At 43.2% G+C, this 23,125-nt stretch overlaps 1 protein-coding gene across 3 annotated transcripts in view; it reads left to right on the forward strand.

The window, feature by feature from the left end:
• Positions 1-6,287: 6,287 nt before the first annotated feature.
• Positions 6,288-23,125, forward strand: part of B4GALT5 (beta-1,4-galactosyltransferase 5) — a 72,260-nt gene continuing 55,422 nt past the window's right edge. Inside the window, exons 1-2 of one of the 3 annotated variants that reach the window (XM_043496261.1) lie at positions 6,288-6,460; positions 7,609-7,716. In XM_043496261.1, coding sequence (XP_043352196.1) covers positions 6,397-6,460; positions 7,609-7,716 — 172 coding nt within the window. In that variant the 5' untranslated portion in view covers positions 6,288-6,396. Of the gene's footprint in view, positions 6,461-7,608; positions 7,717-17,495; positions 17,790-23,125 lie in introns of those variants that run through there. The other 2 variants (XM_043496259.1, XM_038369242.2) reach the window with 2 other exon arrangements.

The raw sequence follows: 23,125 nt of genomic DNA on the forward strand, positions 1-23,125 counted from the left end.
GTATTACTGTGGCTCTTTGGCTATGTACATTGGTAAATTCTAGCTCTTTCTCAGCACTGCAGCTGTGCCCCAGTGGTGCTTCAGTGTAGATACTACCTACATCGATGGGAGGGGTTCTCCCATCAGCATAGGTAATACATCTTCCTGAGACACAGTAGCTAGGTAGACAGAATTCTTCCATTGACTTAGTGCTGTCTACACCAGGAGTTAAGTCGGCTTAAGTATGTCACTCAGGGGTGACATACCTAGATTTTAGTGTAGACCAGACATTAGGTTTGCAGTAATCCACATTGGGGATAATAAGCACTCTTAATTGCTAATTCATCAAAGCAAAGCATTTAAATCCCACTAAAGTCAAAGGGTATGTCTATACAGCCCACAGCAGCGATGCATGGCTTGTGTAAGTATCAGATTATAGCTGTATGTAGACAGTGCCATGCTTCCACTAAAGCCCCAATTCAACAAACCCATGCTTAAACCCATGCTTAGGACCCATTGTGTATATCTTCACAGTCCATGGCAGTGAGCCTCCTAGCCCAGGTTGAAAGACTCTGGCTTGTGGGGCTCACGCTAGTGCTCTAAAAATAGCTCTGTAGACAGCACTTTGAAGTTGTGGTCCCAGGCTGGAGCTTCAGTTCTCAATTTAAGAGCATAAGAATGGCTATACTGGGTCGGTCCAATGTTCCATCTAGTCCAGTATCCTGTCTTTTAATAGTGGCTGGTGCCAGATGCTTCAGAGGTAATGAACAGGCCAAGACAATCATCGAGTGATCCATCCCCTGTTGTCCAGTCCCAGCATCTGGCAGTCAGAGGATTAGAATGCCCAGAACATAGGGTTGCATGCCTGACCATCTTGGCTAGTAGCCACTGATGGAACTATTCCCCATGAACTTATCTAATTATTTTTGAATGCAATTATACTTTTGACCTTTACAACATTCTCTGGCAATGAGTTAAACGGGATGACTGCATTGTGTGAAGAAGTACTTTTTTGTTTCAGAGTAGCAGCCGTGTTAGTCTGTATTCACAAAAAGAAAAGGAGGACTTGTGGCAGACTAACAAATTTATTTGAGCATAAGCTTTTGTGAATTACAGCTCACTTCATCGGATTTGTTAGTCTAAGGTGCCACAAGTACTCATTTTCCTTTTGTTTGTTTTCAAGCTGCTGTCTTTTAGTTTCATTGGTGAGCCTTGGATTGTGTGTCATGTAAAGGGGTAAATAACACTTCCTTATTCACTTTCTCTCCACCATTCATGATTTTATAGACATCTATCATATCTCCCTTAGTCAGATATTTTCCAAGCAGAACACTCCCAGTTTTTTTAATCTCTCCTCATACAGAATTCATTCCATACCCCTAATCATTTTGTTGCTCTTCGGGGTACCTTTTCCAATTCTAATATATCTTTATTGAGACAGGGCAACCAGAACTGCACAAAGTATTCAAGGTTTGGGCATGCCATGGCTTTAAATAGTTGCATTATGATATTTACTGTCTTATCTATCCCTTTCATATTGGTTCTAACATTGTTAGCTTGTTTTACTATTTTGTTGCTCAGGTCACTCAGTTTTGTGTTCTTATGAGAGGTTCCAGTGACCTTAGTGAGAGAGTGTAAGAGACCCTGTCAGCTATAGCCTATCCTTCCTTTCTTTTGCATGTTAGCACTGTCTCCTTCCCCATGCTTAAAGATGCAGGAACTCACCTACAATCCAGTGTGGGAGGAAGGCAGCTGTCAAGTGTGGGAGACTTACCAGTAGCAATGGGCTCAGGCTCAAACCAAACTCCAGATCATACTCCAAAACTTTAAAGGTTCCTATATTGCACCAGTTTTCCACAGGTGTAACTACATTGACTTCAGGGCTAACTGAACATCCCAAATCCAAACCCACCAGATTAGAGTTTTGCAGCTAAATCCATCTCTGTAGGTCAACATCACAACACCTGGAAAATCAAATATCTGCCCCTGCTAATGCATATTTATTAACCCCCATGTATAAAAAAAGGGGAGGGGTCAGCTGAATAATTTGAAATCTTCTCTGCCCAATGTGCTTTTGAAAGTCTTATAGTTACTTAATTGAACTACATTTATATTAATTGTGATGTGTCAAGAGCGGATATTGTGCTTCTTGTATGAGACATATTAAGAAAATATCCCAGGACGATGTTACACCCAAATATGCAAATGCAGTTGTATATCTAACGTGTAAACACAAATGACCAACTAGCAGCATTGCTAGTACTTGCAATTTAGACATGCAAATCCATACCTACTTTTGTGTGCATATGTGTACATGCGTCATTCTAAAAATCCTGGCCCTGAACTTCTGAGTAAAACTGTATGAAGTGTTCATTAGAAATAATTAATTTGGCAGATTTAGACCTTTTTAAATGGTTTTGTTTGTTATTTAATTGATAGAGTTTAGGAACCATGTTTGAGCCTGTTGGCTTTTTGCTAACTAGTCATACGGAGTATTCAGAGTTTACTGTTCAAGCTAGGTGACTGGCCTGCAAAGTTACAGGATATGGTTACTGCCTTCTGACTGGGTGACCCCAGATGAACAGAGAATACTCTTGATCATTAACAGCTACCTGTATTCACACAAATAACCCTCCACCCCTTACTTCAAGTGTTTATGCAGACACAACACAGCTGCGTAATGTTAGTAGAAGAGCAGACAAAAAATGGTCTGATTGTAGCTGGATCAAACTGAGCTCTGGATTTAGTGAGTGTACTAACAAATATTTCTGCCTGTTGTTCTCAAACTCTGGTTCTGTGTAGAACACAGTCCTCTGTGCTAATATGGTTAAGGCTGTAAGCAACAACTTGCGAGATGTAGTCAAGCTCTTTATTTCTTGTACTTAGTTCCTGAAATCTATTATGCGCATTCTTCTGCTTAAAGCCTTACAAGGTGGTTGCTGTATAAACAACACCTATATATTTGGAAGATTTCAGATTTCTTACGACAAATCCATGTAATCCTTTTACTACTCCGGCCCATTTGGGGAGTTAATTAACAGGATGAATGTGGACTCAATTTTTCTATTTCATGTGTATCCAAACAGGAGCTTTCCTTTTATTATAAGAGTGCCCGCTAGCACTGCTGTATTTTAAGGTTGGTTACCATTTCTGTGATAGAAGCCTCATATTTCAGCATTTGTTGCTAGCCCATAAAAAACACTCAAGATTTAAAACTTGATGTGGAAAAAAAAATAATCCAAGTCTTTGTTTTCAAGTCACAGGAGAGCAAAAGCAATGAGTTGCCGAGTTCAGGTGTTTCTTTTATGTCCCTATTACTCAAAAATGATTGTGTCATTTAAGCTGATATGGCGGAGTCCTGTCATTTTTAATGCACAGGAGTCCCTGGGGCTATTTTTTACAGGTGGGGAAAGTGGCAGAGTTTATTTTGTCTAGAAGGGTGGGTCATTACCTGGCCCAAATCCTGCTTGATTTATTTGCATAAATAAATGTGTGCTATTGGGCCTAATCCTGCTCTGTTTGAAATCCATAGGATTGCGTTATAATTGTGTACTGCAGTTCATAGCAAATGCAGTACTAGCCCATACAGAGATAGCATGGCCTGTTGGAGTTAGTCCTGTACTGGGAACAAGAAACACCTGCTCACTACTCCCAGAGCCGACAGTGACTCCCTCTGTGGCTATGGGCAAGTCACTTAACATCTCTGTGCCTCATGTTGCTCATCTGTAGCTATATTGCAGGGTGTAGTGAGGATTTGTTTTTGATGGTGAGGCGCACTACACAAGTGCTAAGAATCTTATCCCACATCCCCTTTCCACTGTCTAGCTCCACCCAGCGCTTTCTCTTGACTGTTCCCTCCTCCCACATCCAACTCCATGCTTTCTTTCATGCAGGCCTGTATGCCTGGAATAGCCTCCTAATTAATGCTTGCAAGTGTTCTCCCAGTCCCATGAAGGCCTACTTAGTGTCACTGAGTCACCGGGCCAATGCTCTGGAACTACTCCATACAAAGCCAGTCAGGACTGGTGTAGCATGCATCCTCTCCCTGAGGATATTGTCACCAGGGCAAGAAGGTTACCTGGCTTTGACCTTCCTGGATCTGACCTCAGAGCATTCAGCATGTCCTTCCTCAGAAGGGTACTGCTAGCAAGTTTGGATCATAATGTTAGGAGTCCGAACCTTGGGCTATGCCCAAATAATATACAATGCAACTCAGGAAAGAGGTGTGCAAAGTGGCTTTGTCACCTTTGTACTCCTCTGGTCCTGGGCCAGCTGTGCACCTAAAGTCCACTCTAATTTGTGCCAGATGACCAAAGATAGTGGTCATGTGGGTGTAAGGGTGTCCCAGCCATACCTCTGCCTTTGGCTACATCCTCTACATTGTATGTATAAATGGTGTGTTCTGAGTTTGTATACTATCTAGCACAATAGGACCCTGGTCTGTGACTCTTAAGCATCAATGCAATACTACTAATCATAAAATAATAATAGAAACTGCTGTGTAAACCTGTGGAGGATCCATCTATACTGGAGTGATCTCCCTAAGGCTGTCTATAATGGCTTTAGAGTCACTTTGTACCAGTGAAGTTGTGCAAAGTGCCACAGCTCAGCCCAGGATCAGGAGTTATTAAAAACCAAACCTAATATTACCAGAAGTGTTTTGGTTTTTAAATTCAAATAAAAATATTTGAATGTAGACATTTCCCTGCTGTGTTTTTTCAGTCCAGCTTCTGTCATGTTGCACGAAAGGGCTTGAGAACTGCAAAGTGAAAGTGATTAGAAATAAAACTGAGGAATCTAGTTTAACCATCCCAGCTCAGTGAAAACAGCCTGCGGGCCAAGATAAGAGGAAATTGCATTTTAATCATTATTTCCATTTGAAGCGCTAAATGACATGGTACTCAAACTTTTTTGTGCTGTGGGTCACTTCCTAAGTTTCAGACCATTTTTATTCCCAACCCCTATTCTTGACCCTATACCTTCTGTGTGGCAAGTGGGGAGTTTAGTTACATGAATAAAGACTGAGGACAGAGTTAAGGAGACACGATGAAAATGAATTCACTTCAACACAAGGGGTGCAGGAGCTTGGCTACATCTAAAGACAAGCCTGAGGTGTGAAATTCAGAACTGGATTCCAATTCCCACATAGTTTGAGACTGTTCTGATATGGGAAGTGATATGCTGCCAATAGTTAAACAAAAGACTCCCTTCCACAAATTTCCCCCACTAGCCTGTATTTTAATGCCTTGCTTCAGAGGTGAATGATCTCACAGGGACAAGATATGGGTGTCCAAAGAGTCTAGTTATTTGTCTTTCCAATTAAATAAAGCCACTTTCCTATAATCATACCAAGGAAGGAAATGTTTATATACTTTGCTCCCGAGAAGTAGGAGTATATTAATAGAATAATCAGAGTTCAACTGTGGACAGGAGTGAAAAAACTTATTGAAATATAGGAATTACTGTATCAGATCAGACCAGTGGTACATTTAGTCTAATAACCTCCATCACTAGCCAAAACCAGGTGCTTCAGAAGATGTTAAGAGCCTCTTAATAGACAGCTATAGAAGTTAGTGTGTAATCTGTGCCATGAAGGATTTATATCCCATATTTTTTAAAAAAATCTTATCTAATGTAAGAGTGAATATTCTCATTATCCATACAAATGGATAATTTTTTTTTTAAATCCTACAAAGCTCTTTGAAACTAAGAGCTCCACAAATTAACTTATTCCCCCGGAATAGCCTCTTGGTCATATATTATGAGAAGGTAAATAGGAGTGCCTGATTTATTAGGTCTATTCAATTCATTATATTGTTTACCTCTATCATGTCCCCTCTTATTCATCTCCTCTTTAAGCTAAAGAGTTCCAATCTTTTCATGTTTAGTAGTTTTCATTGCCTATCTTTGGACCATTTCTGTTTTTTGCTATATATATGCATATATGTTTCGCTAGGTTGGCAGGAACGGAGCATTCTAGGTGAGGGCATATTATTGATTTATATAATGGCATTTTAATATTGACATGATTATTTTTCAATCACATTTTTTTATACACGCCAACACTTTGCTAGTTTTGACTTCCACTGCTTACCAAGCAGAGGTTTCCATTAAGCTTGTCATACTTACAGGGTATGGTGAAATCCTGAAACTACTAGTAAATGGGAGTTTTGCCATTGAGTTCAATGGCGCCAGAATTTCACCTCTGGACTTATTCCAAGTTGTTAATTTAAAATCCAGCAGCACATCTGAGTTGTCCCAATTTTTTCCTTCCAGTGTACATTGACTTACATGATTCAACACTGAGGGCACGTCTACACTTACCTCCGGAGCGATCGATCCAGCAGGGGGTCAATTTATCATGTCTAGTGAAGATGCGATAAATCAACCGCCAAGTGCTTGCCTGTCGACTCCGGTATGCCACTGGAGCAAGAGGCGCAGGCAGAGTTGACGGGGGAGCGTCAGCAGTCAACCTACTGCAGTAAGTAGATCTAAGTATGTCGACTTCAGTTATGTTATTCATGTAGCTGAAGTTGTATAACTTAGATCGATCCCTCCTGCCCCCCGGCCTCAGACCAGGCCTGAGTGTTATCTACCACTGTGTTGCCTATTCACATAGCTGCATGAGGTCCCTCTGAAGTTCCTCACCATTTTCATAGGCTTCACTAACCTAAGGAATTTTGCGTCACTTGTAGTTTTTGCCACCTTACTGTTCACCCCCCTGTAAAGGTTCAGACTTACCCAGCAGCGCCTCCTGCTGGTAGGCATCAGGAATTAACTTGTCCAGCCACTGGAGCACCCTCTGCAGGCCAGTGACCTTACCACCAGCCCCCATGTCCCTCCCAGGACCCAGTGCTCCTTTCCCTGGGGTGCTGTTCCACCCCTCCCAGCAGTACCCCCACACTCTCAGGTTCTGGGTCTCCCCACCCAGGGGAACCCCCACCCTATAACCCCACCTCACCTCAGTCTGGGCTACTGCCAGTCCCCACTTAGCCTCTTATATCAGGGTCTGACTGCAGTGTATATACCACTCATCACAGGCAAGGGGGTTTTGGACCTGCTGCCTCCACCTACCCATGGGCTGCCCCCCTGCACCTATTCAGCCCGAAGTCAAGCCTGCAGCCTGAGACTTTCTAGGCTGGCACACCGAACTCCCCTTGCCCTTGCTCTGCTCTAATCTAGGTGTCCTGCTCAGCACCTTGCAGCCAGGCCCTTTTCCTTCACAGCCTCTTATAGGGGCCAGCTGGGCCTGATTGAGCTGGCCACAGCTGCAGCTGCTCCATTAATCAGCCTGGGCTTTTCCCCACAGCCCAGCTCTCTCCCAGGGCTGGAGCGGGTAACCACCCCGCTACACCCCCTTTCTGAGATCATTAATAAATATATTAAACAGCACTACTCCTAGTACAGAACCATCTGGCACTCCACTGTTAAGCTTTTGCCATGTTGAAAATTGACCATTTTTCCTAATCTTTCTTTTTCTATTAGCCAATTTCAAATCCATGACAGTACATTACTTCTTATGCCATGACCACTTCGTTATGTAATAGCTTCTTGTGAGGGACTTTGTCAAATGCTTTTTGAAAATTCAAATAAACTATAACCACTGGATTTCCTTTATCCACTATCTAGGAGAGCCTGGAGTGTTTTCCTTTGGAAAATGTTTGAAAATACCTGCCATCTGGTGCATTCCACAGACAAGAGATTTTGTTCCTCTGAGGCATTTTTATGAGCCCCAGGGTAAGTCATCTCTTGTAGGGATAAATTAGCAGTATCCAGAGAGAGGCTAACACCATCAGAGACAGGCAGTACTGATATGTTTTCACCTCAAAAAAACCCCTGCCTCGATGAGTCTCAGAGCCCAGGTCTGCAGATGCCAAAAAATAGCCGTGTAGACATTCGAGCTCAGGCTCTGAAGCCCAAGAAGGCAGGTGGATTTCAGAGCCGAAGTCTAAATGTCTACACAGCTATTTTAGTGCCATAGTGTGAGCCCAAGTCTGTAGACTTGCTGCCACAGGTTTTTTGTTTTGTTTTATTTTGTTTTTTGCTGTGTAGACATACTCAGAGAAAACACCTGAACCTTTTGAAAAGGTCAGCAACAAACTCTTAATATTTTGACCTATCATTCCACAGCTAATTACTTCAAGGTGAAAATGTGTCTCTTTCAAAACATTTTGACTAGTATTGTCTTCTTGGGGGGGGGGCGGGAGGGAATGTGACACCCGTGGCAACTCAGAAAAAGCCAGCTCTCTGACACTCCTTGAGAAGTGCATGGTATAAGAGTCATCAATCAACCAATGCCCATTTCTGCCAGACCTGAAGAAGAGTTCTGCATAGCTTGAAAGCTTGTCTCTTTCACCAACAGAAGTTGGTCCAGTAAAAGATATTACCTCACCCACCTTGTCTCTCTTCTGTTGATGTCAGTCCTGATTTTTTAAAGGCACCTTAAATTTACACGTGACTAGTCCCATTGACTTCAGTGGTATGGCTTACATTCTTGAAATTAAGCACGTGCATAAATTCTATCAGGATCGGGGCCTTTATAGTCTCAGTAGAAAGCTTAGCAGGTGGAGTAGTCAGAAAACAGGTCTGAACCAGTTTCTTGTGCAAAGAGAACATTTAAACTCTGATGTTGTTGCTGTTGAATTATTAAAACATCTTAATAAATACTTACGTGCTTCCAGTATCTTAACTATTACTCCAGACACAACAACATTAAATAAATTAGCAGTACACCTAAGTGCTAGTCTGTACCCAGTCTTTAGTCTCATGCTACCTAGGTGTGATCTTATTATGACATTAAGCACACACCCTGTTGTGTCTTTTATAAAACCTGTAAAGTTAGATTCATGGCTGCATCAATAATTATTTTTCAATGGTCCTGCATGAAGAACCATATTCTATGTATTTATGCTGTGCACTGTGTGTATATGTGGGTGTGTTGGTTTAAAATGTATACAGTGCTACCACACACATATCCTTATGGGCCAATCCTGCTGCTACTGAAGCCAATTATAATACTCCCACTGACTTTAAATGGAGCATGATCAGACCTATATGTTGCAAAACTGAGTAATTGAAAAATGGGAAAAAATCATTAAGTTTTTTGACTGAGGTTGCAAAATAAAGTAATCAGCTGTAACTCTCAGTCACTCCCTGCATGGCACAGCTACCATCACCTACCATATCTCTTAAATACAATATTTGAGAGTGATCATAGGAAGAACTGCAGGGAAAATGAAAGTGCAAACTAACTAGTACTGAATAAAGGGTCTGATGCTGAGAGACGCTGACCAACACCAGCCTTACAGGGGAAGTGCTCTCTACACGCACAGGATTGGATCACTAGATAGTCTCCTCTTTGACACCTGAATTGAAAGTTCCAGGCTCTACAAAGATATTGCTAAAACTCATAAAATGATAGCTGGACTTTTAATGTCCTGGCACCATTCTGTAATTTGTAGAAGCTGGCAGAACAAATATCATCCCCCTAAACCGGGTACCAGTTCCATGCTAGGGGTCTGTAGAAACAGTCAGAGGCAGACTTTGATAAATTTCCAGCTGATCAGAGATTGGACTGTCTTTTAATGAGTACTTTCAAAAAATGCTGTTAATTTTTTTACAGGGGTGAAGGAGTGCGCTGAGAATTCTACCTTTTTTCTTCTATTCCTTTATGGCCACACTATGCTATCCTTACTCATGTTTGATAGCACCTTACTTTGCAAATAGTCCCAATTGACTTTTATAAAACTTCACATGGGGTCAGATTCTCCTAAATGGCCTTGTCTTTATTAGGAAAAAAAGGTGTGTTCTTAACTTAATGTTGCTTACTTGAGGTAACTTACTTGAGGTCAAATTCCTAGTGAAGCTAAAGCAGTTTGTAGTTTTCACATGAGTTAGTAGAGTTACTGTATCACAATCTGGCTTTCAAACTTTTAGCCCCAAATTCTAAGAATTACCCATGAAAAAATATGCTTGCACAATTGCATGACTAATCTGCATTGGCAATTGTTGCAGTTGTGTGCATATAGTGATGGCTACTATGCAGGTAAACATCCAGTGAGAAATCTAAACTGTCATTTGCCTGCATTTAGCATAATAGGGTAAACAACTGCAGAAGTTCCATGTTTGGTCATGCTCACACTTTTTCATGAGCAAGTGTGTAGGTGCAGTTCTGAAAATTGTGCCCCTAACTCTTGTCTATATTGTCTACAAACTTTATTTTTGTTTCTTATCTTTTCTATCCCTGTACGTGCAATCTACAGCCTTGATTATACACCCTTCAAATCTGGACTGTAACAAGTCGATATATTTGTATGCAGTTTGTGGAACTGACTGACAAAGTCAAAAGACACATTTGTTATCCCTTTCATTGCACTGTCTTTTATTCATAAATGATTGCACTTTCTTACACATTTACGGGAGGCAGCATGTGGGAATATTGTGCCGAGTTCACCTCTGTATAGTTCTATGCTGCTAGCTGCTTCCTCATGCTCCAAAACATCAATCTGTTCTAGATTTGCACTCTGCATTCACCAGTATTACCACCAAACTAGTTGGTACCCCATCCACTGTGGACTAGGTGCACACAATCAAACAAGTTTCCGAGTGGTAGCTGTGTTAGTCTGTATCAGCAAAAACAAGGAGAAGTCCTTGTGGCATGTTGTTTTTACAATCAAACAAGGCTATTAAGCAGGGATGCTATTTATTTTGATAAGGACAGACAGCGTCTGTTTCGGCAGGCAGTGATCCAATTGAAAAAAGACATCAGGACTTCCTGCAGAAGCTGAGGCTAGCCAGGACTACCTGCAGAATCTGCACCTACCTGGCAGACATAAGATTGCTAAGCTGGCCTGGAACAGACACAGGTGTAATATGAGAGACAAGCGCAGCAGCTCTCTATAGAGCAGGGTTTCTCAAACTTCATTGCACCATGACTCCCTTCGGACAACAAAAATTACTATATGACCCCAGAAGGGGGACCAAAGCTTGAGCCCACCTGAGTCCCACTGCCCTGGGTGGGTGGGGTGGAAGCTGAAGCCCTCATGCTTCGGATTCAGCCCCAGGCGGTGGGGCTCGGGCTTCATGCCCAGGCCCCATCAAGTCTAAGCCAGCCTTGGCAACCCCATTAAAATGGGGTCACAACCCACTTTGGGGTCACAACCCACAGTTTGAGAACCACTGCAGAGGTATCTGAGGAAGAGCAAAGAGACAAAGGGTCCTTCTCCTTGGACCCTGAAGTCCTAGCCTTTCCCCATTTCCTCCAGCATTCACCACCTCTGAGATGTCAGCTCTTTCTAGCTGACATTTCTCCAAGCTCTGCTAAATAGCAGGAAATGTCCTACTATTGCCCCAAATGATGCAGAGCTGAAGAAGGGGAAATCACAGTGCAAGAAGAATTGAGTGAGAGCAGCAGAGCATAGGAGAGGGAGGCAGGGCTGCCAGCAGGATGTCTGGCTCACTGGACATTAAAATTTGTATCCTCTCTGCTTCACCTAAGTGAAACTCCCTCATCTCTCTGCCTTCCTCCTTCTCCATTCCTCCACAACCCCTTTTCTGTCCCCCTCTCTGCACTTGCTCTTCACCTTTCCTTCTCATTTCCGTATCACCAGAACACTCCTCTTTCTGCCTTCCCCTTTCCATCCATCAAACAACAAAATCAAAGGAACAGATTAAGGGCACTGTGTACCTTGTAATGTGCTTCTCCCCCTCTTCATGGAGTGCTGCCCTCTCTCCTTAGAGTATTTTGAGTGTGCTGCTGGTGGCTGTCCTTCATAAGCACTCTCTGAACAGCCTTGCACCACTGCTCCTCCTATTATGTGCAGTGTAAGAGCAGAGAAAGACAGAGCAAAGTGGAAGAACAGCAGCACTGCAGGACAGGCCTATATCACTGATGTAGTCTTAGCAGCACTGAGTCATAAACATTGAGGGGGCAAGAGACATAATTACAATCAGTAAATACTTTCAATTTATATTATACCTTCCAACCAAGTTTCTCAAAGGAAAGGTAAAGATTATTATTATCAATTTACAGATTAGTTTGTGACTCATAGGGTTATTCTTAGTGTGGAAGTTTCCAGACTAAATATAACTATTTTTATTTATTTTTTATGTATTTGTATTCCTGTCACCCCAGGAACTTCACCTGAGATCAGGACTGAATAAAGGCTTGCCTACACTTAAATGTTTTGCTATTCTTACAATACCGATATAGTTAAAGTGCCAGATTCCACCCCCTAGTGTGGATGCAGTTATGTGGTATAAAAGTGCTTATACTAGTATAGTTTATTCTGGCTCAGGAAGGTCATCTCTGCACTAGAAACAAATGACCGGTATAGGAATACCAGGATACTATACTGACAAAGCATTCCTGCCTACAGCTGCAAAACTACATGTGGTAAATCTACCCCCATGAGCAAAACAAGCTATACCAGGCATAAAAGCACAGCTTTGCTGGTGTAACTACATCTACATTAGGGGCTTCTGCCAGCACAGCTATGTCAGTCAGAGATCACACCTCTTCATACCCCGGAACAACATTGCTATGCCAGCAGAAGTCTGTAATGTAGGCATAGCCTAAATGAGAAAAGGTATACCAGTATAAGGCACTTTTATACTGGTATAAATATATCTACACTAGGGCTTTTACAAGCATAACTATGCTGGCAAAAAAATTACACCCTTACCCAACGTAGTGGTTCTGGTAAAACTTTTTAAGCGTAGACAAGCCCTGAGAGACTGTCACTGCCCCAAAGAGGTTATCGTCTAATTAGACAGTGTGTAACATACAAGCCGGGTAATCAGTGTGACAGTTTGCAAACATCATGTTTGTGTCATCATGTTTTTGTTGGTTGGCTTCATTCTTTTAGCACAGGCAAAGGGCAGGAGAAGGGACATTGAAGAAGACCTAAAGAAATGGAGGGCAGGGTTGACTGAATAGACTAGGGAGTGAATAGACTGGGAAGGCTAGGGCAAGAGGGAGCTCAGGGAAATAGCCAATCAGCAGAAAGGAAAGAATGTCCAGAGTGAAATCTGTAATAAGCAGCTGGGCTTTGGTGACAACATCAGTGTCTGACGAACCCTACTACAGCTGTTGTTTCTTTTCCTACTGGCTGTTTCTCTCCCAATTAAACATATATGCAAGCTAGAAAATTGGTGGCAACAGTGTATCATTTTTGACCTTTCCCAGGCTCATCTGGACCTGGTAAGAAAGTAAGGAAATACAGTAACAGGAAAGAGGTCCCACATTTGTTCTCAGGTTCTGGCACAATTCACCTGGTTGGCAGGGGCTCACTCTGTTTTGCTCCAGGAATTAGACAACGGATGTTTTGAAAGTGCTGACTAGATGAGAGTTGATATATTTTTTTTCTAAGCTCAGCTGGAGTGAATTGTCTAATACTTTGCTGTTTCAGACTTTTAAATTGGGGTGGGATTTGGGCCTCTGGGTTGATTTTTTTTTAGGGAATTCAGTGCTTGATTGATAGCCCTGGAGACTAAAGGCCCCTGTTGATCCTCACAACAAGTGTAGCATGGGCAGTAGTAATGCCAGCTTCCTTACACTGACTTACCCATGTGCCCAACCCTGACCTGAAGGCCCCTCTGGGGTCTTGTCTACACTAGGAAAATCAGTTCAATTTTCCATTCTGTTTTGATTAGAAACTTCCATTTTTCTATGAAATTATTTTTACCTTATCCTCCCTTGCCTGTTTGTCTTTTTCATCCATCTATCACATCCTGTCTGACACCTAGATCGTTAGAATTTTGGGACAGGGACTGTTTTCTCTGGTATTTGTCTCTACAGCACCTAGCATAATGGGACCCTGATCCTTGAGTGGGCTTCCTAGGAGCACCTGTCATACAGACTAAATAAATAATAAGTTTATTACCGCACCTACTCAAGACAACAATGGCATGTAACCTGCTGTGACCACTGTCTCCGTTCTTGGTTTAGCTCCTGTACAGCTGCACTATGGTCGTAATACAGGTACTATGGGCTAGATAATGCATTAATAAAAGCACCAATGCTTCATATACTATGGAACTCCTACCATTGCTACCAGCAGAGAACCTCCATTGGTGCTACTACAATGAAAGGATAACCTTAGTAACAGCATAACAGACACCACCAGATGAACACACCCAGCACATTTTTCCAGAAGACTCTCATCAATTGCCTATCTATTTTATGTTTGTTATGGTTACCCTAATCTGTTCCCTTTTTCAGATGTGCTGTTGGCCTGTTAACCCAGCCTTGCAGAAAAACCCTGGAGCAAATATGGTTGTATCTTAGAACTTGGCTGTAGACGATAGACTGTGTGATGTGTCCTGGATAGAAGCTGGAGGCATGTAGGTAAGAATAGCGATCGGTAAGTTTCCGGTATAGGGTGGTGTTTATGTGACCATCACTTATTTGCACTGTAGTGTCCAGGAAGTGGATCTCTTGTGTGGACTGGTCCAGGCTGAGGTTGATGGTGGGGTGGAAATTGTTGAAATACAGGTGGAATTCTTCCCTTGGTATTGACACCTCCTCATCAATTATTGGGAGTGGATCACATCCACCTGATTGAATTGGCCTTGTCATCATTGGTTCTCCACTTGTAAGGTAACTCCCTTCTCTTCATGTGCCAGTATATTTATACTTGTATCTGTAATTTTCACTTCATGCATCTGAAGAAGTGGTTTTTTACCCACGAAAGCTTATGCCCAAATAAATCTGGTAGTCTTTAAGGTGCCACCATACTCCTTGTTGATTATGTCAGGGGAGTTGTTAAACAGGTCTGTCAAAGGAATGTGTATTTGATTTTCTGACAAGCCCAATATTTAGATAAATATAATTAAGGTCCATTTTAACGCATAAGCAGTAGACAGACCATCAAGACAGCAGGGGGAGAAGATGGCAGGAAACACAACAATTTGCATTTCAGCAAACACAAGAAGGGGAAAAAAGAGCATGGAACTTCCTTCACCACCAGACTCCATGTTGTCTTCCTCACTGCTTGAATAAACTTTACTTTGAGAGGTAACTCTCAGAAGAATCTATTTCAAAGGTTCATTGGTCTATAATGATAGGGGATCTGAATCTCAAGTGATAAGCAACTGAATCAACTGATTGTATACAATGTTATGGTATTATAAGAGTGAGGTCTTTTCTGAAAGCTAATGACACATTGGTGATTAATATAATTGTGAAATGTATGTAATAACGCTATGTAAGGAATTATGTATAGCAATGGATATTAGGCTGTACAATCTGCCCAGACAGGTGGGAATGTCAAAGCTGTCTACCTGTCTCCTATGTAAATTAAGTATGGTGGAATGAGAAACAATGGAAGCTCCATTTACACAGAAATCATACAGCAGGATGGGAAGCTCACAGAAAGGGAAGAACAGCATGAGTTCATTCTGCCTCTTGAAAGAACTGAACTTTGGAAGAGAAGGAGAGAAGCCATCCTGGGCATCCATCACTAGACAGACAGAAGAAGCCAGAGCTCTTGCAAGCTGAGAAAGATGGATCCTTCAAAGAAGGGGGGAGGGGAGAAGCTGAACTCTCTGGAACTGAATATAGGTGAGAAATTTGCTTAGGCAAAGATCTTTCATCTGCAAAGACAAGGGAAACCAACCCCATTTGCTTTGTGGAAGGTCCTGACTGAAGAAAAGTCAGCCATAGCTGAGAAGAAGAATGACTAGTGAGAGAAAGCATCTTGAACAAAGCCTTTATCTGCTAGATTAAGTATTAGACTTTTAGATGTGTGTTTTCATTTTTATCTGCTTGTAGCCCTTTCTGACTTTATTCCTTTTATGGAGCATCACTGCCTCCACCTATGTCTTATTGTTAATAAATTAGTTTTATTTTACTATAATCCAACTCAGTGCTGTGTTTAAAGGGAAGGGTGTATTTACCCATTTAAGTTAATGAGCTCAGATGTGGTTTTTATCTCTTTACAGGAGAAATGAATCTTATTATTTCTTTGAGCTCTTCAGGAGAGGGTTGGATACTTCAGAACACATGGTTTGCGGGAAATTTGGGATTGAGAGCGTGTTGGGGCCATCTTGCTCGTTGTTACCAAGGCTGGTAGAAGGCAGAATGAGGCTGTGGGGCTGTAGACAGCCTGCTGGAGTCAGAGTTACTGAACCAGGGCTGTTGAGCACACAGAAACTCAGGGTGTGACCTGCATTCTTGTAGACTGATTGTGAGTGGCCAAGGCTGGGAGCTCCACTCCAGCAGCAAAGCACTATAAAGGCACTCAGAGTTGCAGGACAAATGGTGACACAACCCCTCACTGCTCTGGATTGCATCCCTGGACCCTGACCGGACAGTGAAAGGAGGCAATTGGGAATAGCTAATAGTTAATCTGCTTTAAATTCACATCCTACTTTATTCTGGATTAATTTTCATGTTTACACAAACCAATGTAATACGAAGGCAAAGAGCACACTTCCGTAGTGTGAGTAGAATTGAAGGGTAATTTGAAGATGCTGCAGTGCGAGAGGGTAATTTTCAGCCACTGTAGTGTGAGTAGGAGAGAAGGGTAGTTTGTATATGTTTGTAGACACTCCATGGGCATAACAGTGTAAAAGCCAAGCCGAGCGGACACATGTGCATGCAGAAATGTGAGGGGAAGAAGAGGAGGATATTTTTCAGAGGTTCCCTGGCTGTTGTAATGTGAGTGGGAACAGAAGAGAATTGACAGAGGGTACCTGGGTACTGCAGTAGGACTGGGAGGGGTGGGTAAATTGCAGGTAATTCCTGAGTGCTGTAGTGTGAGCATAGGGTAACGTGTAGACTCCCTCTAGGAGCTGCAGCACGAGTGGGAGGAACTGTATAGGGGCTTGCTGGAGGATGCTGGAGTGAGAGTGGAGGGCACTTAGCAGATGCCTCTGTAGCTCAGTGATAAGTGCTGCAAAGTGATTCCCCCCCTCCCCCCAGCTTTCAAACTATAGTACTCCCAGAGTGCTACAGGTTTCAGAGTAGCAGCCGTGTTAGTCTGTATTCGCAAAAAGAAAAGGAGGACTTGTGGCACCTTAGAGACTAACAAATTTATTAGAACATAAGCTTTCGTGAGCTACAGCTCACTTCATAAATGCATCCGATGAAGTGAGCTGTAGCTCACGAAAGCTTATGCTCTAATAAATTTGTTCATCTCTAAGGTGCCACAAGTCCTCCTTTTCTTTTTCCAGAGTGCTACAGAGTGAGTAGAAGGGTGTTTTCAGGGAGTCCCTGAGTTCTGCAGTGTAAACTGAGACTAGTTAGTGGACACCAGCTGGGTGTTCCAATATGAAACAAGGGGTGTTTGCAAGGGGTTCCCAGTCCTGCAGTGTAGGTAGAAAGGACTTCGCAGATGGTCCCTATTCCTTCTGCAGAGTGGGTGGAGGGGAGCTTGCGGCGGGTCCCCGTTCTGCAGTGTGGGCAGAGGGGAAGTTGCGGCGCGTCCCTGTTCTGCAGTGTAGCCGGAGCGGAGTTTGCAGACGGCCCCTGCCCCTGCTCCGACTCCGACTCCGCCCCCTCGGGCCCCGCCCGCCCCGCGCGCCGGCCGTTCGGCGGGGGAGCGCCGCCGGCTCCTCATTCATGCGGCGGGGCTGGGAGCTGGCCGCGGCGGATCGCCCGTAGAGCGCGGAGCCGCCCCCTCCCCGCCTGTGAGCGGCCCCGGCGGCGCTGGCCTCGGGCAGGCGGATCGGATCGGGGGCCATGCGGTGGCTCCGGGGGGCCCGCGGGGCCTGGCGGCTGCTGCCCCGGCGCTCGCTGGTGGCCCTGCTCTTCCTCTTCTCGCTCTCCTCCTCCTTCCTCTACTTCGTCTATGTGGCGCCCGGCATCGGTGAGAGGCCGCGGGGGGCTCCGGGGGATGCGGCCGCCCAGCGCCGGCTCCCCCCTCGTCGCGCTGGGCTGGGGGGTCCGCGTATGGCCCGGCCCCTCCCCCGCTCTTGGGGCCGGGGCGGCGGCGGGCGGAACCGGGGCCAGCCCCGCGGGATCCGCGCCAGCCAGAAACTTCCAGAGAGCCCGGCCCGGCCCGTGCCCCTGGCCAGCGAGGCTCGTTCCCCCTCGGAGGCCGTGAACCCTCCTCCTCTGGCCGGCACCTGGCGTCTCCGGGGCTGGGGGGGGGCGCGGAGGGGACACGGCTAAACGGGCAGCTTCAGGAGCGGGGATTGCCCCCGCGGTTTCTAGACGTCTTAGGGAAAGACCGCAGAAGCGGGTGGTTTCTGCTCGTACGGTTTTAGCCAGGGTTAGCTAATGGGGTAACAACGCCGGGAGAGCAGGGAATGCTCCGTAATGCGCCCTAGAGCTTGGGGGGGGGGGTATTTCTTTTCTTTTCTTTTCTTTTTTTTTTTTTTTCCAAAATAGAAAAATGACACAATCTCTATGTCCGGTGTAGTCCCTCGTGCCAGGGGGCAGGGGAGAGCATTGGAAGAGGAAGCAAGTTTGTAAAGCCAGTGAGCAATGACACCATTTTCCCTTTCAAGCTGCGGTCAACCAAATAGCTATTAGCTTCAGAGGCACCTAGGCTGTGCAATTAGACCATTGCTAATTCAGTCTGGTGACTGAGGGTCTTACGGCTAACTACTGAGTTAAGAAAATGGTAACTCTTTGTTTTTAAAAAATCAAGAATGCTGTATTATCAGATGTTCTCCGGTTGATTAGTTTGGCAAGTTTAGTTTCTAATCCAGTACACTGTATACTAGGTATATCTTATGAAAGAGTTAACTTGTTTTTTCAGAGGCTGCATCACGTCCTGATGATGCCTTTTCTCAGAAAAGGCTTAGCAGTTTTCTTGAGTTAGAGCAGGGGTACTCAGACTGGGGGTTGGGACCCCTCCGGTGAGATTATTACATGGGGGATCGGGAGCTGTCAGCCTCCACCCCAAACTCTGCTTTGCCTCCAGCATTTATAATGGTGTTAAATATATAAAAAACTGTTTTTAATTTATTGGGGGGGGGTCCACACTCAGAGGCTTGCTTTGTGAAAGGGGTCAGCAGTACAAAAGTTTGTGAACCACTGGGTTAGAGTTATCTTGTTTGTGCATAAGCTGGTTCCACTGTCTAGTGCAAACTATTGATCTGAAACTGAAAATTCATGGTGTGGCTTGCACCTTCTAATGTGAACAGCTTGAAATCATGTTAGAAATGAAATGCAATCAGTGCGTTTAACTAGCAGTTCTGAGATGGTCAAGCTTGCTATAGAGATTAGTTATATAATGTTAGTATTTTCATCACCTTCAGCATACTTTAGAGCACCCACTGTTTCTAACATGCAGAACTGATCCGTTTAGGTCCTGTTGGTATAATACGAAAACCGGAAGGAGGGAGATATGTTCCCTATGTCTATTAAATTTAGTAGCTGTAAATTAAGCCTTGGAGACTTCAGGTGCCTAATAGAGCATAGATTCACAAGAACATAAATTTGTATAATTAATCCATTATTTTTGTCTTTTTGGTTAAAATGCAGTTTGGTTTCAGTGATTAAAAATATTTCTTGAATTGGTTTATAAATAGATCATGAACTTTTTGGTAACAGAATATGGAAATCAAAAAAAGCCCATGTATATATAAAAACCTGTAATGCAAAGTATGTGTCATGCATTATTCCAGCCTTGCAAAATTCTGCTTTTCCTCTGATCTAGGACAAATATTTCTTTTTGATAGTTCAGAATATGTTCACTTACCATCAGTTCACCTTACTAAAGGATGGGCTGGTAAATACACAATTTTCCAAGACTGCATTACTTCCAAGACTGTTCCAGTTTCTGAACACTAGTTGAATCTGGGCCCTCATTTATGGCCTGCTATGAGTTAAATTCTGAAGCCACTGATTTTCTGATTATTGGAGACTTCATTGTAAATGAGTTAAGCATTATCAAAAAGGTGTTAATGATTTAAACTCCTTCCAACAGAAACCTTCTCCTCATTCTTAGAATGTCTCAGTGTGAAGTTTCAGAGCTACAGCTCACAAAAGCTTATGCTCAAATAAATTTGTTAGTCTCTAAGGTGCCACAGTACTCCTTTTCTTTCAGTGTGAAGTGTATACTGTCCTTCAAGGAGCTAGAACTTAGTGCACCGCATACATGGTGGAATGGGCAGCCACACACCAAAATGCAATGGCTAGTAAAGTACACCAAAAATGTTGTCTGAGTGCCATCAGAATCCTTTAATCTCCTGCCTTTTTCTACAACCTTATTCGTACCTGGGGCTTGGGTAGCAATGGTGGCCTGTCTCTGTATTGTATCCACTGTAGACATCTGCAGTGCTACCTGAGAGTTTGATATGCACATTTACCAGCATGACTTTCTTGACTTGGCAGCTAGAGCTAATGCTCTTAGGGAGGGGAGTTCTGCAATCCTTGATAAATTATAACATTCCAAAATGACAGTGTGGAAGCAATAGAGAAGTACTATCTAGCTCTTACTTGGGGAGAGTCTGAAGTGATGAGGAAGGGCTTGGGGAAAGTTAAGATTGCTGCGTCTCTAGTTCTTGAGTAACTGTGCTGTAGTTCTTAATAGCTCTGCTGAATGGAGAGTGAAGTGTAACTGTTGTAAACATTTTTATTCTGAATGCATCCGATGAAGTGAGCTGTAGCTCACGAAAGCTTATGCTCAAATAAATCTGTTAGTCTCTAAGGCGCCACAAGTACTCCTTTTCTTTTTGCGAATACAGACTAACATGGCTGCTACTCTGAAACCTGTCGTTTTTATTCTGTAACTCTAGCAATATTTGAACTAGCTGAGGCTTTCTTTAGCAAAGGAATGAGCTCGGTCTGTTTTTTCTTACTCTGTGAAGAACCTGGAGAAATCTCTGTCCTAATTCTAGCCCCCGTTGGATGCCTCAGTCAGGAGAGGTTGAAAGAGATCTTGCAGCCAGTCAGCTAAAGAATATAAAAGGTGGGGCTGATCTGCTGGATGTTTAATCAAATACACCTTTGTATCATTTTGTATTGTTGTAGTCTGTATTTGAATAAAAAATATAGGAGTAGAGTAACCTGCAGTCTTGACCACAAATTCTAGATGGCTGGTGAATGCAGATTCTCTCAGGGAAGGAAGTGTTCTGTTCCTCTTGATCTTGCTGTCTTTTTCTGCGGATGTTTCCAAGTTGTTTATTATGAGTGTTTAGGCTTGGATTCTCAGTTTTCAGCTAGGGAAAAAGGGAGTTCTGTCCAAAAAGCAAGGTTGCTCTAGGTTCATTTTTATTATCTTTTCTTCAGAGGAAGTGGAGAAACTCCTGACTTCTAGGGGGTGACTTCTGAGTTCTACTCAGTGTGTACATTCACTGTCTGCATCTATAAACAGGATTTGACGTGTACAATGTTGCACATACAGTACTTGTGCTTTCTAAACTCCTTTGTTTGAAGTGCCAGCCATCTGTTTACATTAGACCATAGTTTTCTCCTAATGAGACCTATTGCAACATAGCCTTCAAACCCCGAATCTTCAGCCCACCCCAACTTCCCTTGCAATTCTGAAGAGACTGTCCTTGGAGTTGCTTTAATTTGTGGAGGGAAGCGTGTTCAGTGGTTTCAGTCTAAACACTGCAAGAAATGTTCAGATCTAACATCCACTATAGTTGTCTCCCCACTGGCAATTTGTAATTCAACAACACTAACTATATGCTAGTGGCTGTAAACAGAACTTGAGCTTCTTTACCTGCTCAGAGTAGCTCTGGGTGACAGTAGTAAAAATACCAGCATCCAGTCTACACTGGTGCTTTCGTTGTTAAACACCAAAGGAAATTTTTTGAAAATTCTGAGGTATACAAGGCCTTACAGGATTGGGTCCAAACAGCCCACTTCTCTGGTGCTGAGAACCAATAATTCCCCTTGACCTTTAAGAGAGTCATGGGTTCTTAACTCCTCACAAACTAGGTTGTCTTATCCATGCAGGTTTAGTACTGATCTATTTCAGTTGGGCACGGTGTGATTTTTGTAACTGAAATAATTAAATCTGTACAATTCTGTGTGGATAACTGCACACGTATAAATGTATCTTTTGCTACTTTAGCTTATTTCCCTAAATTTATAGGAATAAGCTACATCAGTGTAAGGGTACTTATAACTGCATCTCTCCTGGGGGAAAGGGGGGTGGGTGGGTGGGTGTGTGTGTGTGTGTGTTTGTGTAGACCTATAGTGGCTTAAAACCAGGGTAAACAGTACAAAAACTATGTAAACTCGTGATCTAATCCTGCATCATCGTTGTTGACTGGACCTGCTGGCCTCAACTGATCAAAACTGCAAACCTCTTGCACTCCTTGAATCTGAGAGTTAAGTTTTAAAAACAAGAATTAACTATATAGGAACTCCTCACTTAAAGTCATCCCAGTTAAGGATGTTTTGTTTTTACTTTTTTGATCAATTAGGGAACGTGCTCGTTTAAAGTTGTGCAATGCTCCCTTCTAATGTCGTTTAGCAGCCGCCTGCTTTGTCCACTGCTTGCAGGAAGAGCAGCCTGTTGAAGCTAGCTGGTGGGTGGTTGGAACCAGGGTGGACTGGCAGCCCCCCCATCAGCTTCCCGCTCCCCTAAGTTCCCAAGGAGGTCATTAAAGGCAATTGAGGGTGTCACAAGGCATTAAAAATTGTATTGTAATCTAAAGCAAAGAAAATTGTTTCCCCTCTCCCTCATGCACTCACCCTTCAAAATCAAGTACTTTCTGTCAACTTTTTGAAACATGCACACAGATTAATTGTACGGGCTTATTTGTACATTTTTGACTTGTACCGTAAATGTGAGGGGTCCACACAAATATTGGACTTTGTATAAAGGGCTGCCAACCTAGAAAGTGTGGAAAAACAGTGTTCTAGATGAATTCCAAAATCTTGAGACAAAAAGAATAATTCATTGGCACTAATGAGGCTAATAAATGACTAGCATCCTAAGCTACTGGACCACGTTTTGTAGAAAACAAAATTCTGCAATTTGCTTACATTAAAGCAACACTTTATAGTTGATCACATTTTAAAACCACGGGTAAGGATATACGTAATTCTAAAGGAGACGTAAGCCCATGTGAGGGGAGGGGGCAGTATTGTCAATGCCAGGGTTAAAAACCAGAAAGCAGTCCTGAAAGTCCTGTCTTTTGGGTAGGAGAGGTTTTATGCCCATCTCGGCAGCAGAGAAACTGAGTGCCCCCCTCCCCCATATTTTAAGATTTTATTCTGTCACCTATCACCATA

This window comes from Dermochelys coriacea, chromosome 13 (assembly GCF_009764565.3).
Source record: "Dermochelys coriacea isolate rDerCor1 chromosome 13, rDerCor1.pri.v4, whole genome shotgun sequence".
Lineage (NCBI taxonomy): Eukaryota > Metazoa > Chordata > Testudines > Dermochelyidae > Dermochelys > Dermochelys coriacea.